Genomic DNA, 14,472 nt, shown 5'->3' with positions numbered 1-14,472 from the left:
TTTCTTAATAATGAAAATTTACTTTTAATAATAAATATTAGCGGCGAGGGACCCCCGGGGACCCCCCCTGAGGACCGGCGGTCCGCGAGAGACACCCCGGTGGAGACCCCGGTGGAGGGTCGACGGACCCCCGCACGGTGGCCGTGGATCAGCCGCCCTGCGGGGGTCCCTCGCCCGGCTCGCCGCCGACCACGGGGTGACCACAGCGGAGGTCCGTGAGAGGTACCGTGGGTCTCCACCAGGGTCTCTCTCGCGGACCGCCACTCCTCAGGGGGGGTCCCCGGGGTCCCTCGCCGCTGATATTTATTATTAAAAGAAACTATTAACTAATTATTAAGAAACGTGTTATTGGTTTGAAGAGGAATTTTCTGCAATAATGATTTATCCATGTAGCTGTCTCTAAAAACGACTGGGCACCGGTGGCAGTGTTGGGTGGCGAAAACAGCCGATCTACAAGCCCACAAAGTGTTGCGCTTGCGATGCGTTGTGAGCTTGTAAGTCTGCTTTTTTCTAGCCATATTGTGTGACATCAGTCGCAAGCACCGGAACCGTGCCGAAAAAGCACCCCGAGTGGAAAAGGTACTGACAGGGGCATGCGTACAAGTGACCAAATATGTATTTTTTAGCCCATTCCCAAGATGCATCTTGGTGCCGCGCTGTGAGCTTGTATATCTGGTATTTTTCAATATATAAAGCAGTCAATAATCCTAGGCCTAGGCTAGTTGGGTCTGTGTTTTCTGAAGACGGGGTTTCTGTATTGTACCTTTACAGGGGTTGGGTACTTGTCGGCTCGCCATCCTCCAAGAGGGGGCGGTGTTAAGCAGCGTACTGTGTGCCAGGCACTGATGGACTGTGTGTCTCCTGACCCTGGAGGTGGGGATGTTCGGTAGTCGGCTGGTGCTGTTTGAGCTTCGCTGGTGTTTGGCCTGGATGCTCCTCCCTTGTTCTTTACTGGTGTTCTGCTGCAAGGAGACATGCTGGGAGCCGTCTGGAGCGGAGCCGGGGTCCTGTCATCTTCATCAGTGGTCTTCCTCCAGCCTTTGAGGAGGCTCTCGTCTTCATCATCACTGGACGACATCACCTTGAGGTAGGGGTGGGCGAAATATGGAAAAATACAATATCACGATATTTTTCCAAGTGGTATCACGATACATGTTCTTATCAGGATTCTTTTTCATGTTGTTTTTTTATGTTTATTTTTTTTGGTTAAGTTACTTAACTCATTTGTAGCCGATCCCGAGTATACTCGCGAAATATACTCGAGTATTTATAGTGCCGATCCCGAGTATACGCGCGATATTTACTGTATATACAGTAAAGCTGGCAAGGGCTACGTACCGTCCGTTGGAAAGTGCTGGCACGGGTGGACTCGCCGATTCATCATCATCGCGCATCCACGTGCACACAATAGTGATCCCTTAACATGGAAGCCAACGTTCTATCTCATCTTTGATGTCCATTTTCTCCAAAAAACACTTTTGATGCCAAGGATGGCATTGGATTCTCGCTAAAATAGTATCGATCCGCCATTGCTGTTTACGCTTTGGACGACAACACTTCCGGGTAAATCTCAAAATGTCGTCAAGTAGGAATTGTGAGCGCGATCTACTTCCGGCCTTCAAAATAAGAGACTGGCCGCAGACGGAGCAGGCGAACGGCAGCTTGGACTTTTAACCCTTTCATGTCTGGAGCACTAAATGGGTTAATAACAGTACCACCACCTACAGTATAAGGTAACAAAAACTAAAAGAAAAAGGAGTAACAGACCATTTAGACCAGTGGTCCTCAAAGACTCTCTGGGTTCCTTTTGGGAGGTTTAAATTTGACGCTTACAAGAATGTAACTCTGACAGTATACAAATGAAACCAAATGGCCCCTTACAGGTCCATTTGGTTTCATTTGTATCCTGTCAGAGTTAAGGGGAGACCTTGACATTTTAAAGTTTGAGAACCACTGATTTAGACCAAAATGCAGGTTTAAATAGATGGATTCTGCAATTCAACAGGATTTTTTTTATATATAAGGCTCCCTCATTGTATCACGAAATATATATATACGATATCTCTGAAAAGGCATATCGTGGAGACATTGTATCGTCTCAACGATATTTATCAACGTATCGCCCACCCCTACCTGGAGGAGGCTGTCGTCTTCATCAGGTGGGTTGGCAGGTGAAGGTGGGTTGGCAGGTGAAGGTGGGTTGGCAGGTGAAGGTGGGTTGGCAGGTGAAGGTGGGTTGGCAGGTGAAAGTGGCGAGGCAGGTGAAAGTGGGGTGACCAGACACTCATCCTCCCCCTCTGCCGGCGTGACAGAGTCTGCACTTCTGTCTGCTGAGGTTGTCTGTAAACAAAAACAACAAAGACATTTTATTGCTGAGCATTATTCTTCTAGTCTTCTAGTCCAGTGTTTCTCAACCTGGGGTCTTCTGGGCTACTCTTGGAAGGCACCAGAGATCACAGGAGGGGGTCCATCATAGACATGAGGTCCAACATTTGAACCGTGTTGAAAATGTGCTATGAGCTTGTAGATCTGCTATTTTCTATTATAGTTAGGGTCATGGGGAGAAATCAAATGTCTCGTTTGGGAACCACTGCTCTAGACCAGTGGTCCCTGAGGGGCTCCCGGTGGTCACCAGCTATATCTGTGTTTCTCAAACTTTCAAATATCAAGGTGTCCCCTTAACACTTGGGGAGCCAAACTCGTTCAGGGACGAGTTATGGCCACTAGGTGTCCCCCTGCCAATCTCGTTGAGAGACGAGACAACAAAGAGTTAACTGTACAGGCTGTGGCTGCCCTCTGCATGACCTAAGTCCATTACGTCACCCCCCAGCTGCATGCAGGAAGACAGGGGAAGAAAATGCGAGGCAGTTTATTGCTTTACATTCTACTTTGAAACATAAGAAGGGCTTTATCTTGAAAAAAGCTGAAAAAAACACCAGGGAAGCAGAGATCTGATTGTTTTCACGGCGACACTTTACCGCGATTTTACCGCGATTTTTGGATTTTAGTTTCGCGAGCGTTTGTAAACAAATGGATTATCCTCCTCAATCTTCTCTGGACACGCCGTCGCACGTGCACACGCACGAAGCTTGCGAGGCACGTCAAAACAAAGCGTAAGTCAATGGTGGCAGCAGCAACAGCTATAAATGTTATAAACCTTAGCAGCCCATGTGTTAACAAAATGGAAGCCAAGGTTTCTAACATTTCTAGCTGTTGCTGGTGCCGCCGTTCACTTACGCTTTATTTTGAAGAGCCTCGGACCAGAGTCAGAGTGTCCGCTGACGATTGAGGAAGATAATCCATTTGTTTACAAACGCTCGCGAAACGAAAATCCAAACCGCGGCCGACCATCGCGTTATAGTGTCGCCGTGAAGACAAGCAGATCTCTGCTTCCCTGGCGTTCTTTGCACCTTATTCAGAGATAAACTGTTTTTATGTTTCAGCATAGAATAGGATGTCAATGCAGCCTAGACGCACCATTTCGCTTCTGTGCGCGTCATGTTATGACATATGCACCAGCGTCTCTCACAGGGTACACAGGACGGAGGTGCCATAGTTTTGTACTTTTTCTGGTTTTCATGTGTCTAGGAGGTTGACAGTACTTCATTAGACCCCCTGGTGTGGTTGTTATGAGCAATTATGCATTCTCTTTTTATTTGGGTTTTTAGCTGGAGGATGCTACCTGCTGGGTCAGACGTGCCGTTCCAAAAACACCCATACTTATTACATCATAGAATCAACCCCTCCCCTAATTACCATTCACCCAACACATGTGGGTGTGGCTAACTTCAGCTGGGTCACCACCCACCATGACAACCAAGCATACCAATGAACTGGTGGGTGTGGCCACATAAAAACATAATTTAAATTTTCTGTACACTTTTTTGGAAAGATTCTTCCTCCTAGTATAATCATAATAGTAGATAATTATGTTTTATAGAGGGGAAAATCATGGCACCCCATCTTTAACACTTGGGGAGCCAAACTCGTTCAGGGACGAGTTATGGCCACTAGGTGTCCCCCTGCCACAGGAAGTTATCTCGTTCACACACGAGGCAACAAACAGTTAACTTTTTGAGACTGCAGCTGCCCTTTGCATGACCTGAGTCCATTACGTCACCCAGTCAGTGCAGGCAGCCCCTCTAGGGAAGACATCACAGAAGGATTAACATTGCTTTAGATTCTACTTTGAAACATAAGAACGGCTTTATCTAAGAATGAAGTGGAAAACAGCCCCATGGAAGCAGAGAGCTGATTGTTTTCACGGCGACACTTTACCGCGATTTTACCGCGATTTTTGGATTTTAGTTTTGCGAGCGTTTGTAAACAAATGGATTATCCTCCTCAATCTTCTCTGGACACGCACGTGCACACGCACGAAGCTTGCGAGGCACGTCAAAACAAAGCGTAAGTCAATGGTGGCAGCAGCAACAGCTATAAATGTTATAAACCTTAGCAGCCCATGTGTTAACTCTTACAGACAGGACTCGAAATTAACTTTTTTACTTGGTAGCACTGGTGCTACCAGTTTAAAATCTTAGGAGCACCAGAAATAATTTAGGAGCACCCGCCAAAATGGAAGGAGCACCAATATGTATACATACAGTTAGTCTGTTCTTGAGAGACTACTATGTCAGTGGTTCTCAAACCTTTTCATGTGAAGGATCCCCAAAATGATATGTATTTGGCTACGGACCCCCATCTCAAAATATTTAGTTCCAGGGACCCCCCCCCCCCCAGTTACAAACGTTCGCTCTAAATATACTTGAGCTTGTATATCTGCTATTTTTCACGGGTTAAAGCAGTCAATAATTCTAGGCCTAAATGGGTTAAAGAACTTACCGTTTGAGGTCTGCGGGTATCTTCACCAGTGGTCTTCCAAAACTTGAGGGGCCTGTCATCTTCATCATCACTGGTCGACCTCACCCTGAGGGGCCTGTCATCTTCATCAGTGGTCCCCGTGTCATCTTTAGTGGTTTTCCACCTAGTCTTCTTCACCTTGACGGGCCACTCATCTTGACAAGTGGTCCTTATCCGCCTCAAGGCCGGCGGAAGGCGGTCTTCTAAACATGCAATTAAATTGAATACACTTGTTAATATTGCACTCATTAAGACATGTTTATCTTAAAGGTATACCATGTAACTTTTTTTATAAAACAAATCTTAAAATTGTCCTAACTGTTAAATCGCTAAAGTTTTAGAACCCCCACTCCGTTATTTTCAGCTTCTAAAGCCTTCTCTTTATATGTTTTCTATGATCCCTACCGGGGACCGGTTTTCGCGGAAAAATTGCGTCATCACACTACCGGCCAATCACAGCGAGGGTTATACACTGCCGGCCAACCACAGCGCATCTTGAAGTGGGGTCGCTATGGCGGCCATATTTGTAGTCGCCCGTGTGTCTCTATACTCAAAAGGTAATCTCGCCTACCAGGCAGGGTGAAGTAGTCCGTTTCTCCGGAATGCCTGAACGCACAGGAACCAGGGACCCCTCTAAAGATCGATCTCGGCGAGGTGGAGGCAGACGCGGGGGTGTGAAGGTACGAAAAACGGCCGAAAGACGCGGACGCGACCGCGGTTTGCTATAGGGCTACTGACCACTAGTTGAGCATCTTACACAGTATAGCTTTAAGGTGTCTCCACACCAAACAGCCTACAGGAGACTCCTTCTGACTGTCACTGTACACAGACTGCAAAGAACTGCAAAAAACTAAGCACTTATTTCTTTTTTCAGACGACACCGACTGTAGTTACTGTATGGCAGTGGTGCCAGGTCTGCTCATTTATAAGCAACATTGATCCTGTTTTCCTATAATGTTGATAGTTGTGTGTTGCTTTTGTTTGGGCTTGTTTCTGAAGTGTAGTTGCTTATTTGGCCTTGCTTTCAACATTATTTTATACAATATCTAATGTAATAGAGCTCAATAGGTGAAACTGGTCGCTGCTTTTGGGCTTATTTTCATAGACCTGGTCGCTTATTTCACTCACAGAATCTGGCACCGGAGGCACTCCGTGTTCTACATGCAGAGAAAAAAAAACAACACGGGCTGCTTCAGCAGCAGCAGCAGCAGCAGCAGCACTATTACTAGCCTACTACTAGCTTTGCTTTGGATCAGATTGGAATAGGAATTGAGAGTTGAGAATATGGTATTTAGTAAAGATATGCAACAGGAAAATGTCTCTGGCTTATTTTGGCTTGGTTTTGCAGCTGTATAGCAAACTAATGGTCCATTCTACAACTCCCTCAATCCTACCGACGGCCAGGGGCGACTCAACAAAACTGAGCAAGTCCAGTTTTCCAGTTTTCCGTCGATACTGGTCGATAACGTTCCCGACCCGCTGCCGAAAACCTGCCGATGAGCTTCCTGTCGGCAAGAGACGCTTTCCGCCGCGTTCCGCGGCCGAATCGGTTTGGTTAAAAGTGCACTTTACAAGCATGCTGGCGCCATTAATGTCAGAATATAATCACCTTCTTATCAATCCTTCTAGACACTTGACGCTGCGAGCTTGTAGATCTGCTATTTTTTTTTTTTAATCGTGAACATTTGTGCAGGTCTTTGAATATCTTTGACCCGATTCTATAAATGTCTTCTAAATCCTTCTTCTAAATCAGTGGTTCTCAAACCTTTTCATGTCAAAGGACCCCCAAAATTACATGTATTTGGACACGGACCCCCATCTCAAAATATGTTGTTCTAGGGACCACCCAGAAGCAAATATTTGAGTTACAAATGTTCGCTTTTAAAAAGATATATTCAAAGACTCAAAAATAACAGATCTACAAGCTTGTATATCTGCTATCTTTCAATACTTAAAGCATTAAATAATTCTAGGCCTAAAAGGGTTAAAGAGTTAGCAATGATACTAATGAAGGCTCAGTTCCCTTCTGCTCAAACAGAGTCAGGGTGATATTGTGCACGTCGGCTCACTGGAAACACCAGTGGGTCTCAAAGTGTGGTCCAAGGACCCTCATGGGTCCTCGAGGGAGTTCCACTGAGAGAATAGAAATGGAACACACACACACACACACACACACACACACACACACACACACACACACACACACACACCTTTAGGTGAAGGGGGGTCAGGGGAGTCAGTGGAGTCAGTGGTCATCCATGCCGGTAAGTCTCTTCTCCGGAAAGACCAAACAGCACGTGCGTCTTCTCCACCTGTAATTGGTCTGATCCAGAAAAGGCATTGCTGTTACAATTAGGGATGAGCCGATACGCGATATTATCGTTTATCGTGATAAAAAACACTCACGATAATCGCATCGTGGAGATGTAATTTATCGTGATATCGTCCTCCGTCATGCACTGGGATCAATTCAACTTTTATTTGCCGAGCTGCCTATCCGGTAGCACTTAAACCCTCTATAATTGGTAAAAGGTACTTATAATATACGTACGTACTCTTTTTTTCACTCTCTATCAAATGTCTTTGCCAAAAAATAGCAGATCTACAAGCTCACAAAGCGTTGCATGCGACATGTTGTGAGCTTGTAGATCTTCTATTTTTTGGCAAATGTTCCTCCCCAGGATAATGGATTTTGAGTATTGTGATAATATCATAAATCGCGATTCATTTTGTCACAATAATCGTGATATGACATTTTCATATCGTCCAATCCCTAGTTACGATGTGTGCTTACAGGCAAGGCTCAAGAAGCCTTGTCTGCACTTAGTCTCTAGATGACAGTCAAAGGTACACCAAAGTGAAATCTGCTGTGTTAAAAGACTATGTATGAGCTGATGCCAGTGGCATACCGTAAGCAATTCAGGAAGTTAAAAAGGTCAGATGGGCAAAACTATGTAGAACTGGTCTCGTGAGATGTCCATACTTTTTAAATCGTGGTTTAGTGCTGCTGAGGTAAAACGCATAGATGATTTGAAGGAATTGGTTCTGTTAGAACAGTTCAAAGAGACACCAAATTCACATTTGTAGCTCATCTAGTCTAGCCAAAAGTGATTTAAGATGGTGGCAATATTGGATTTTTAAAGCGATACTTGGTGAGCTCCCCTCTTATATTTCCTCCAAATTTGCATTGGTTAAAAATGGGCTAAATCCCAGGTCAAATGCCTGGCTACGTTGTATAGTACCTGTATTTACATCTGAGGGAGGCAAAAAATGCCTCGCTTTCTTTGGTCCATGGTCGTGGAACGACCTTCAGACCAGACTCAAATTGGCCGTGCTAATTCTTCTGAGAAGCACCTTGGATAGATACATAAACACTTGCACTTGCCCTGATGTTTATTAGGTTCTCATTTTGTGTTTTTATTTATTTTTTTGTTACAGGTTGCATACTGTTTGTGTAGTATTACCTGAAGTTTGTAAACTAGTTTTTATATCATGTAAAGTGTATCACCTTGGAGTTTAGGTAATAGTGATGTATCATGGATTTTTTATCTTTGCTGTTGGTGTCTTGTATGTGTAGCAAAGTTAGTGTCATTTTTATGTCTGCCTCTTGGCCAGTTCCCACTCGAAAAAGATATTATGTCTCAATGTGTTTTTTACTGGTTAAATAAAGGTTAAAAAAAAAGAAAATAAATAAATAAAACAATTTGGCCACTATGATGAGCCCGAAGAGTCACTGGACACCATTCCTAAATAATTAGAGCATGCCCTAGGTTAATTCCCTACTAAGGTCCTGGACAATAACAAATTGACAGTTATGTTTCGTAGTTGTATTGTCATAACATTTTTCAATACTTTTACTTCTACTCTACTACATTTCAGAGGCAAATATTGTACTTTTTACTCCACAAAAAAAGTAAAACTTAAGTTACTAGGTACTTTGTAGATTTTGACTATTACAAAACATACAGTGACCACTTCAGCCCTTCACATTTCAGCAATTTGAAAATAGATCCCCAAGCTCACAATGCCTTGCGATGTGATGCATCGTAAGTTTGTAGATCTGCTATTTTCAAAAGATTTTTTATACATTTTATTATACATATGAAAAGTTGTGAAATGTGGAATTCTGCACAATGAGTCTTTCTGTCAATACTTTACGTAAACCTTTATAGTTTTATAACTTTACTCAAGTCAATTTTGAATCCTGGACTTTTACTTGGAACAGAACATTTCCACATTGCAGTATTGGTACTTTTACTTAAAACCCATTTAGGCCTAGAATTATTGAATGCTTTAAACAGTGACAAATAGCAGATATACAAGCTCACAGCACGGCACCGAGTGCCGCGCTGCGAGCTTGTAGATCTGCTATTTTTGAAAAAGTTGTGAAAATTTGTGCAAATCTTTGAATGTATGCATTTTCAAAGCGAACGTTTGTAACTCAAATTTTGCATCTGGGTGGTCCCTGGAACAACATATTTTGAGATGGGGGTCCGTGGCCAAATACATATCATTTTGGGGGTCCTTCACATGAAAAGGCTTGAGAACCACTGACATAGTAGGCTCTCAAGAACAGACTAACTGAGCTCCAGTTAAGTGAAAAGGACCTTTTCTTTGACGATGGCTGGCCAGATTGCTGACATAGAAACATGGGTTTTTCAAAAAATCTTAGAAGGATTCAAAAGACACTTATAGAATCGGGACAAAATTCAAATTTTCACGATTTAAAAAAAATAGCAGATCTACAAGCTCGCAGCGCGGCACTCGGTGCCGCGCTGTGAGCTATTTTTCAATAGTTAAAGCATTAAATAATGATACACTTATGTGTACCCGTTCTAAATGGGTTAAAAAGAATCACACTTTTTCCATCACTAGTAAAACAGTACCTGTGACCTCTGTACCTTCCCTCTGCCTGCACTCTGAACCTGATCCTCTGTAGGAAGTAACGGTTGGTGTCGTTCTGGGAACAAGACAATACAGGATGACACTAAAGGGATATTCATTTTAATAATTCTTTGTTGTATTTCATTTTTTCCATTTTCAAGAAAAAACTTTCAAAAATACATGACAAAAAGTTAAAAAGACAGGTGTTTTGGGGAGTGTCTGATAAAATGAATATCAAATATCTAAATATTGAATTAAAACAAAACTGTCCAGGGTGTTCACAAAAGCCTGAGTAGACAATAAAATGTTTTTTTTTTTTTAAGTGGAATATCCTTTTAACACACTGGTGACTTTGATTAAAAAATGATTTAATGGCGTCACAACACCCTAGGGTGTCGTGGCACCCACTCTGAGAAACCCTGGAGTAAAGACAGACTCACCTCCTGATAAGGACTTTTCTGCACCTCCATCCGTCCATCAGGCAGGTCGATAAAAGCCCCTCCATCTGGTGGAACAAACTTCAACCACGACTCGTAACTGGCAGGTGGCACGCACACACACGCACACACACACACACACACGCACACACGCACACACACACACACACACACACACACACACACACACATTGATTGAAAACTTTATTAAAAGTTTGTATAGGAAAAGTGTTTTACTCAAGAAGCTTGTTCCCTAATCTGGATCCTCCCTATGTTCCCCAGGTTCTATGTTCCCCACTTTCCCCAAAAAAGGTGCCATGTTCAAAAAAAAAAAAAAAAAAAAAAAACAGTGCCCAGCTAACTTTCATGTAATTTGTAATGTCTTCCCATTGCGTTCCATTGGGTGTGTTTAGAGATCTTATCCACAAGTTTCCAACGTCCCATCATGCATTGCGCAGAAGGTGTACGGCAGCTTCCGGCGCCGCAGCCGAGTGTGATCTACAAGCTCACAACGGTTGCATCTGCGATGTGACGTGAGCTTGTATGTCTGCTGTTAACCAGAAGTGTCCCACAGATAATGCTACAGTAAATTCGCGCGGAAACAGGTGGATTAAATAATTAGAAATAAGTTTTGAGTTGACTTTTTTTTTTTTTTTTGTAATTGGAAACAGAACTTATTTTTAGGTAAAGGAACATAGAAACTTTTTTAGTTGAGGGAGTAAGTGGGGAACATAGGCACAGTCACATGATATGTGCGACCATGTTTAGGGCTGTCACAATTATTACATAATCGTCTAATCGTGATTATTTGACATTATCGCAATTATTTTGTCATAATCGTCATAATCGTGAATGTTGAAAAAAGTCAGAAATAGTGGAAATAGCCGATCTACAAGCTCACAACGCGTCGCATCGCGACGCGTTGTGAGCTTGTAGATCGGCTATTTCCACTATCAAAGTTATTTTTTAAGTAGTAAGTTGTCAAATATGTCAGTAATTTTTTTGTATATTTAGTTTATGTGTCATATCTACCATGTACAACTTCAAAGCCTAAAAGCCAAACAGAAATGTAATTATCAACGATAAAAACACAATTAAATCGTTAATCGACAATTATTTGAGTGACAATTAATCGTCATGTAAAATGTCATATCGTGACAGCCCTAACCATGTTCACTGAACTTACATTGTGGTAAACAAGGAAAAGCAATGAGATTCGGAGACAAGCTGGAGTAAAACACTTCATTATTGAACAATATGGACCGACACATTCAGCAGAGCTTCCTGATGGATAGATTTACACCTGGAACAAGACGGTAAGCACCTTATATTTTGCATTTGTACATGTTTGGAGCAGTAAGGGGCTCAAACAGGCTTGCCAACAGTCTATTGCCTCCGGTCGTTATAACCTCGTAAAAGTCTACAAAATAAAAGTCCTCTTACGAGCGCTATAAATTAATTGATGGCTAAAGCCTTTACACCAGACGCCACATTATCACAGAAAAATCCACTTTCTTGCTACCCCCAGTCCCTCAGTTGATAGATTCATGAACTATTTAAATTACAATGGTGGCTGCGAGGTAAATGCATAACCCTCAGGTTTCCCCATTATACAATTTACATATAGAATACAATGTGATATACAGTATATTGTAGGTTAATGAATAGGCATACATATTATAGAGGTTATTAACAGTGTTGGGCAGTAACTAGTTACTAGTAATGTATTACTGTAATATTATTATTTTACCCAGTAACGAGTAGTGTAAGGGTTTGACTCTGATTTTGTCAGAAGTCTTTTGAAAACATTTAGTTTAAAAGGTAAAGAGAGATTGCTGCCATATTTTACATACGTTTCGGCTGATTGTTGACTCTTATTATGATTATTATAAAATCAAAAAATTGCTAAAATGATTCAGTTCTAAAAGGAGCTGGCTAAACAGATTGTGTTGTTGTATATCTGATAGGGTACTTTTTTTCCACTGGTGATATATATATATATATATGTGTGTGTGTGTGTGTGTGTGTGTGTGTGTGTGTGTGTGTGTGTGTGTGTGTGTGTGTGTGTGTGTGTGTGTGTGGCGGAGAGAGTCGCAGCCCCAGCCTGAAGCCTCAAAAGTCTAGTATCTGCTCTCGTTACTTAGGGATATCCCTTTGGAGTAATGGTTAAGATATTGGACTTTCACGCGGGAGACCCGGGTTCGAAGCTGGGTGGGGAGGTTCGGATCACCTCCGTTACATTGGTGCCGTGACCCGGATCCGGGCTTCCCCGTAGGAGGAGGTCAATGGGGGGTGAGTGTGACGGAGAGTCGCAGCCCCAGCCTGAAGCCTCAAAAGTCTAGTATCTATGTAATAAGTAACATATTACACTCCTGAGTAATACTGCCCAGTGCCAAACACTGGTTATTACAATCGGCAATCACTCACTAGCTAACAAAGGCTTATCCATGTTTAAAATATTGCATGATGATGATACACAACTACTTAAAAATATGAATATGAACTCACCAAGTCCTCTTTCTGTTCATCCTTCCTGGATAGGATCATGTAACAGAGAGAAAGAAAATCAACTTTGGCCACTCACTGACTTCACATGCTAAAGTTATGAATTTATTTATTTTGTAAAAGCAAATGAACATTGCGCATTATTGCCTTGATTGATTGATTGATTGATTGATTGATTGATTGGTTGATTTAATTTTTCAGAGGAAAAAGTACAGGACAGTTCACTGATACAAGGTCAACTAAAACGATTTAAACCACATCAAGCTCAATGGCTTGTTAAATTGTGGTCCTTTTGTACTCAAGTAATATAGCCTACTTTTATTATAATGAATTATTATTATTATTATTATTACCCTTATTGTTCGTCTGTGGTCAGGTCAGGTCAGGTCAGTGCATAGTGCATACACATACAGTATCAGTAACATTTACTATGGCAGCCATAGTATGGCTGCTTTAAAGCACGAATTGCCGCACATTCACAATAAAGACAAGTATTCTACTCAGTTCAATGATGATAGCCTATATGGGTATTGTGTAACATCTTCCCTCCATTAGCAGAATGCCGTGGAGTGAGTGGTTCCGAAAGGAGCTAGCAGAAGACATGCAATATCCAAAATCCAACCTTTCTGGTGTGAAATTGCTGTAACCTAACTATATTGCCTTGGGGGGGGGGGGGGGGGGGGGGGCTCTAAAACTTTACCCCCACAAGCAGTTTTTTGAGGGAAAAAAACTAGATTTTGGTTAAATTACACCTCTGTTTCACTCCTTCCAGAAAAAAATATAGGCTATTAATAAAATAATAATACAAAAAATCAAACATTGCCATGCTGATTTGCATTGCATTTCAAAAATCCAAGGAAGCAAGCAAAACATGGCCGAGGCTGCATGGCAGTGGGTGTGTGAGGTGAGGAGGGGAGCTCTCCTCTTGTTGTTTTGAAAAAGGTGAAAAAATACCCCAAGAGAAAAGCATGGAAGAACCGTGCAGGAAAAATGAGCAAATAAAAGCGGTTTCCTGCAAAATGCAAGCGAGTTGGCAGTGCTAGGCATGACAAAACCATTATTAGTTGGTTAATAGAACTCGACTCACCGTGTTTTTGTCATTTAACACCATTGAATGAAGAGTAAAGAGTTGTTTTTATCTTTTACTAGGAGTCTGCTGCACACTCTGCAGGAAAACAACCATCCATCGAAAACATGAAAAAACTGACCGGAAGAGACGGGACCTCCGCTAACCGCCCTCCGCATCTCTGCGTTCATTGGTCGAAACCGAGCGCACGTCACATCAATCATCTGGTAGCCCCGTTCCTATTGGATGTCGTAGTGTGGGAAGGCGGGCTGTAGGGAGCTTTAACTTCAAACATGATGTTGTTGTTTGACCATTTTAATCAATGTTGATCGATTTGATAGTTTTACCTTTATTAGCAGTTTGCAAAGGAAAAGAAAAAAGAAAAAGATGGAAAATATGGCCTACAGTAGTATAACAGCAAACAATATAATAACAGCAAGCAACAATTTGCAATGTTATGAGATACTTAAAGTGTGGTTCCTGTGGAAATATAAGCCTCGGCTTTCTAGGATCTCCTTTTAGTTGACCTTGCACCAGTGATTTGTACTGTCATGAAACTGTACTTCTTTTCTATTGTAAGCTTCTAATACATTCTTCAATCAATCAAAACAAAACAAAAGATAAAGATGTAGAAAGATTTGAGAAAAGAGAGTGCAAAGGGCAAGAGAGCAAATAGAAAATAAAAGAGCATCCTCATCATGTGTAAGTTTGGCATATTTT

At 42.1% G+C, this 14,472-nt stretch overlaps 1 protein-coding gene across 1 annotated transcript in view; it reads right to left on the bottom strand.

Annotated features, from left to right (window-relative positions):
- The window catches only part of LOC308300267 (uncharacterized protein), a gene marked incomplete at its 3' end in the record, with an annotated part of 83,611 nt that extends 69,740 nt beyond the window's left edge, over window positions 1–13,871 (bottom strand). The window contains exons 1-8 of the mRNA XM_080744088.1: window positions 13,774–13,871; window positions 12,690–12,714; window positions 10,185–10,281; window positions 9,747–9,820; window positions 7,071–7,183; window positions 4,843–5,063; window positions 2,134–2,340; window positions 764–1,081 (exon numbers count right to left, since the gene is read on the bottom strand). Of these exons, the coding sequence (XP_080600214.1) occupies window positions 764–1,081; window positions 2,134–2,340; window positions 4,843–5,063; window positions 7,071–7,183; window positions 9,747–9,820; window positions 10,185–10,281; window positions 12,690–12,709 (1,050 nt within the window). The 5' untranslated portion in view covers window positions 12,710–12,714; window positions 13,774–13,871. The remainder of the gene's footprint in view (window positions 1–763; window positions 1,082–2,133; window positions 2,341–4,842; window positions 5,064–7,070; window positions 7,184–9,746; window positions 9,821–10,184; window positions 10,282–12,689; window positions 12,715–13,773) is intronic.
- Between the last annotated feature and the right edge of the window lie 601 nt (window positions 13,872–14,472).

This window comes from Nannobrachium achirus (genome assembly GCF_963921795.1).
Source record: "Nannobrachium achirus genome assembly, chromosome: 2".
NCBI lineage: Eukaryota > Metazoa > Chordata > Actinopteri > Myctophiformes > Myctophidae > Nannobrachium > Nannobrachium achirus.
The sequence above is the reverse complement of the archived record's forward strand: the minus strand, read 5'-3'. Positions and strand labels throughout refer to the sequence as shown.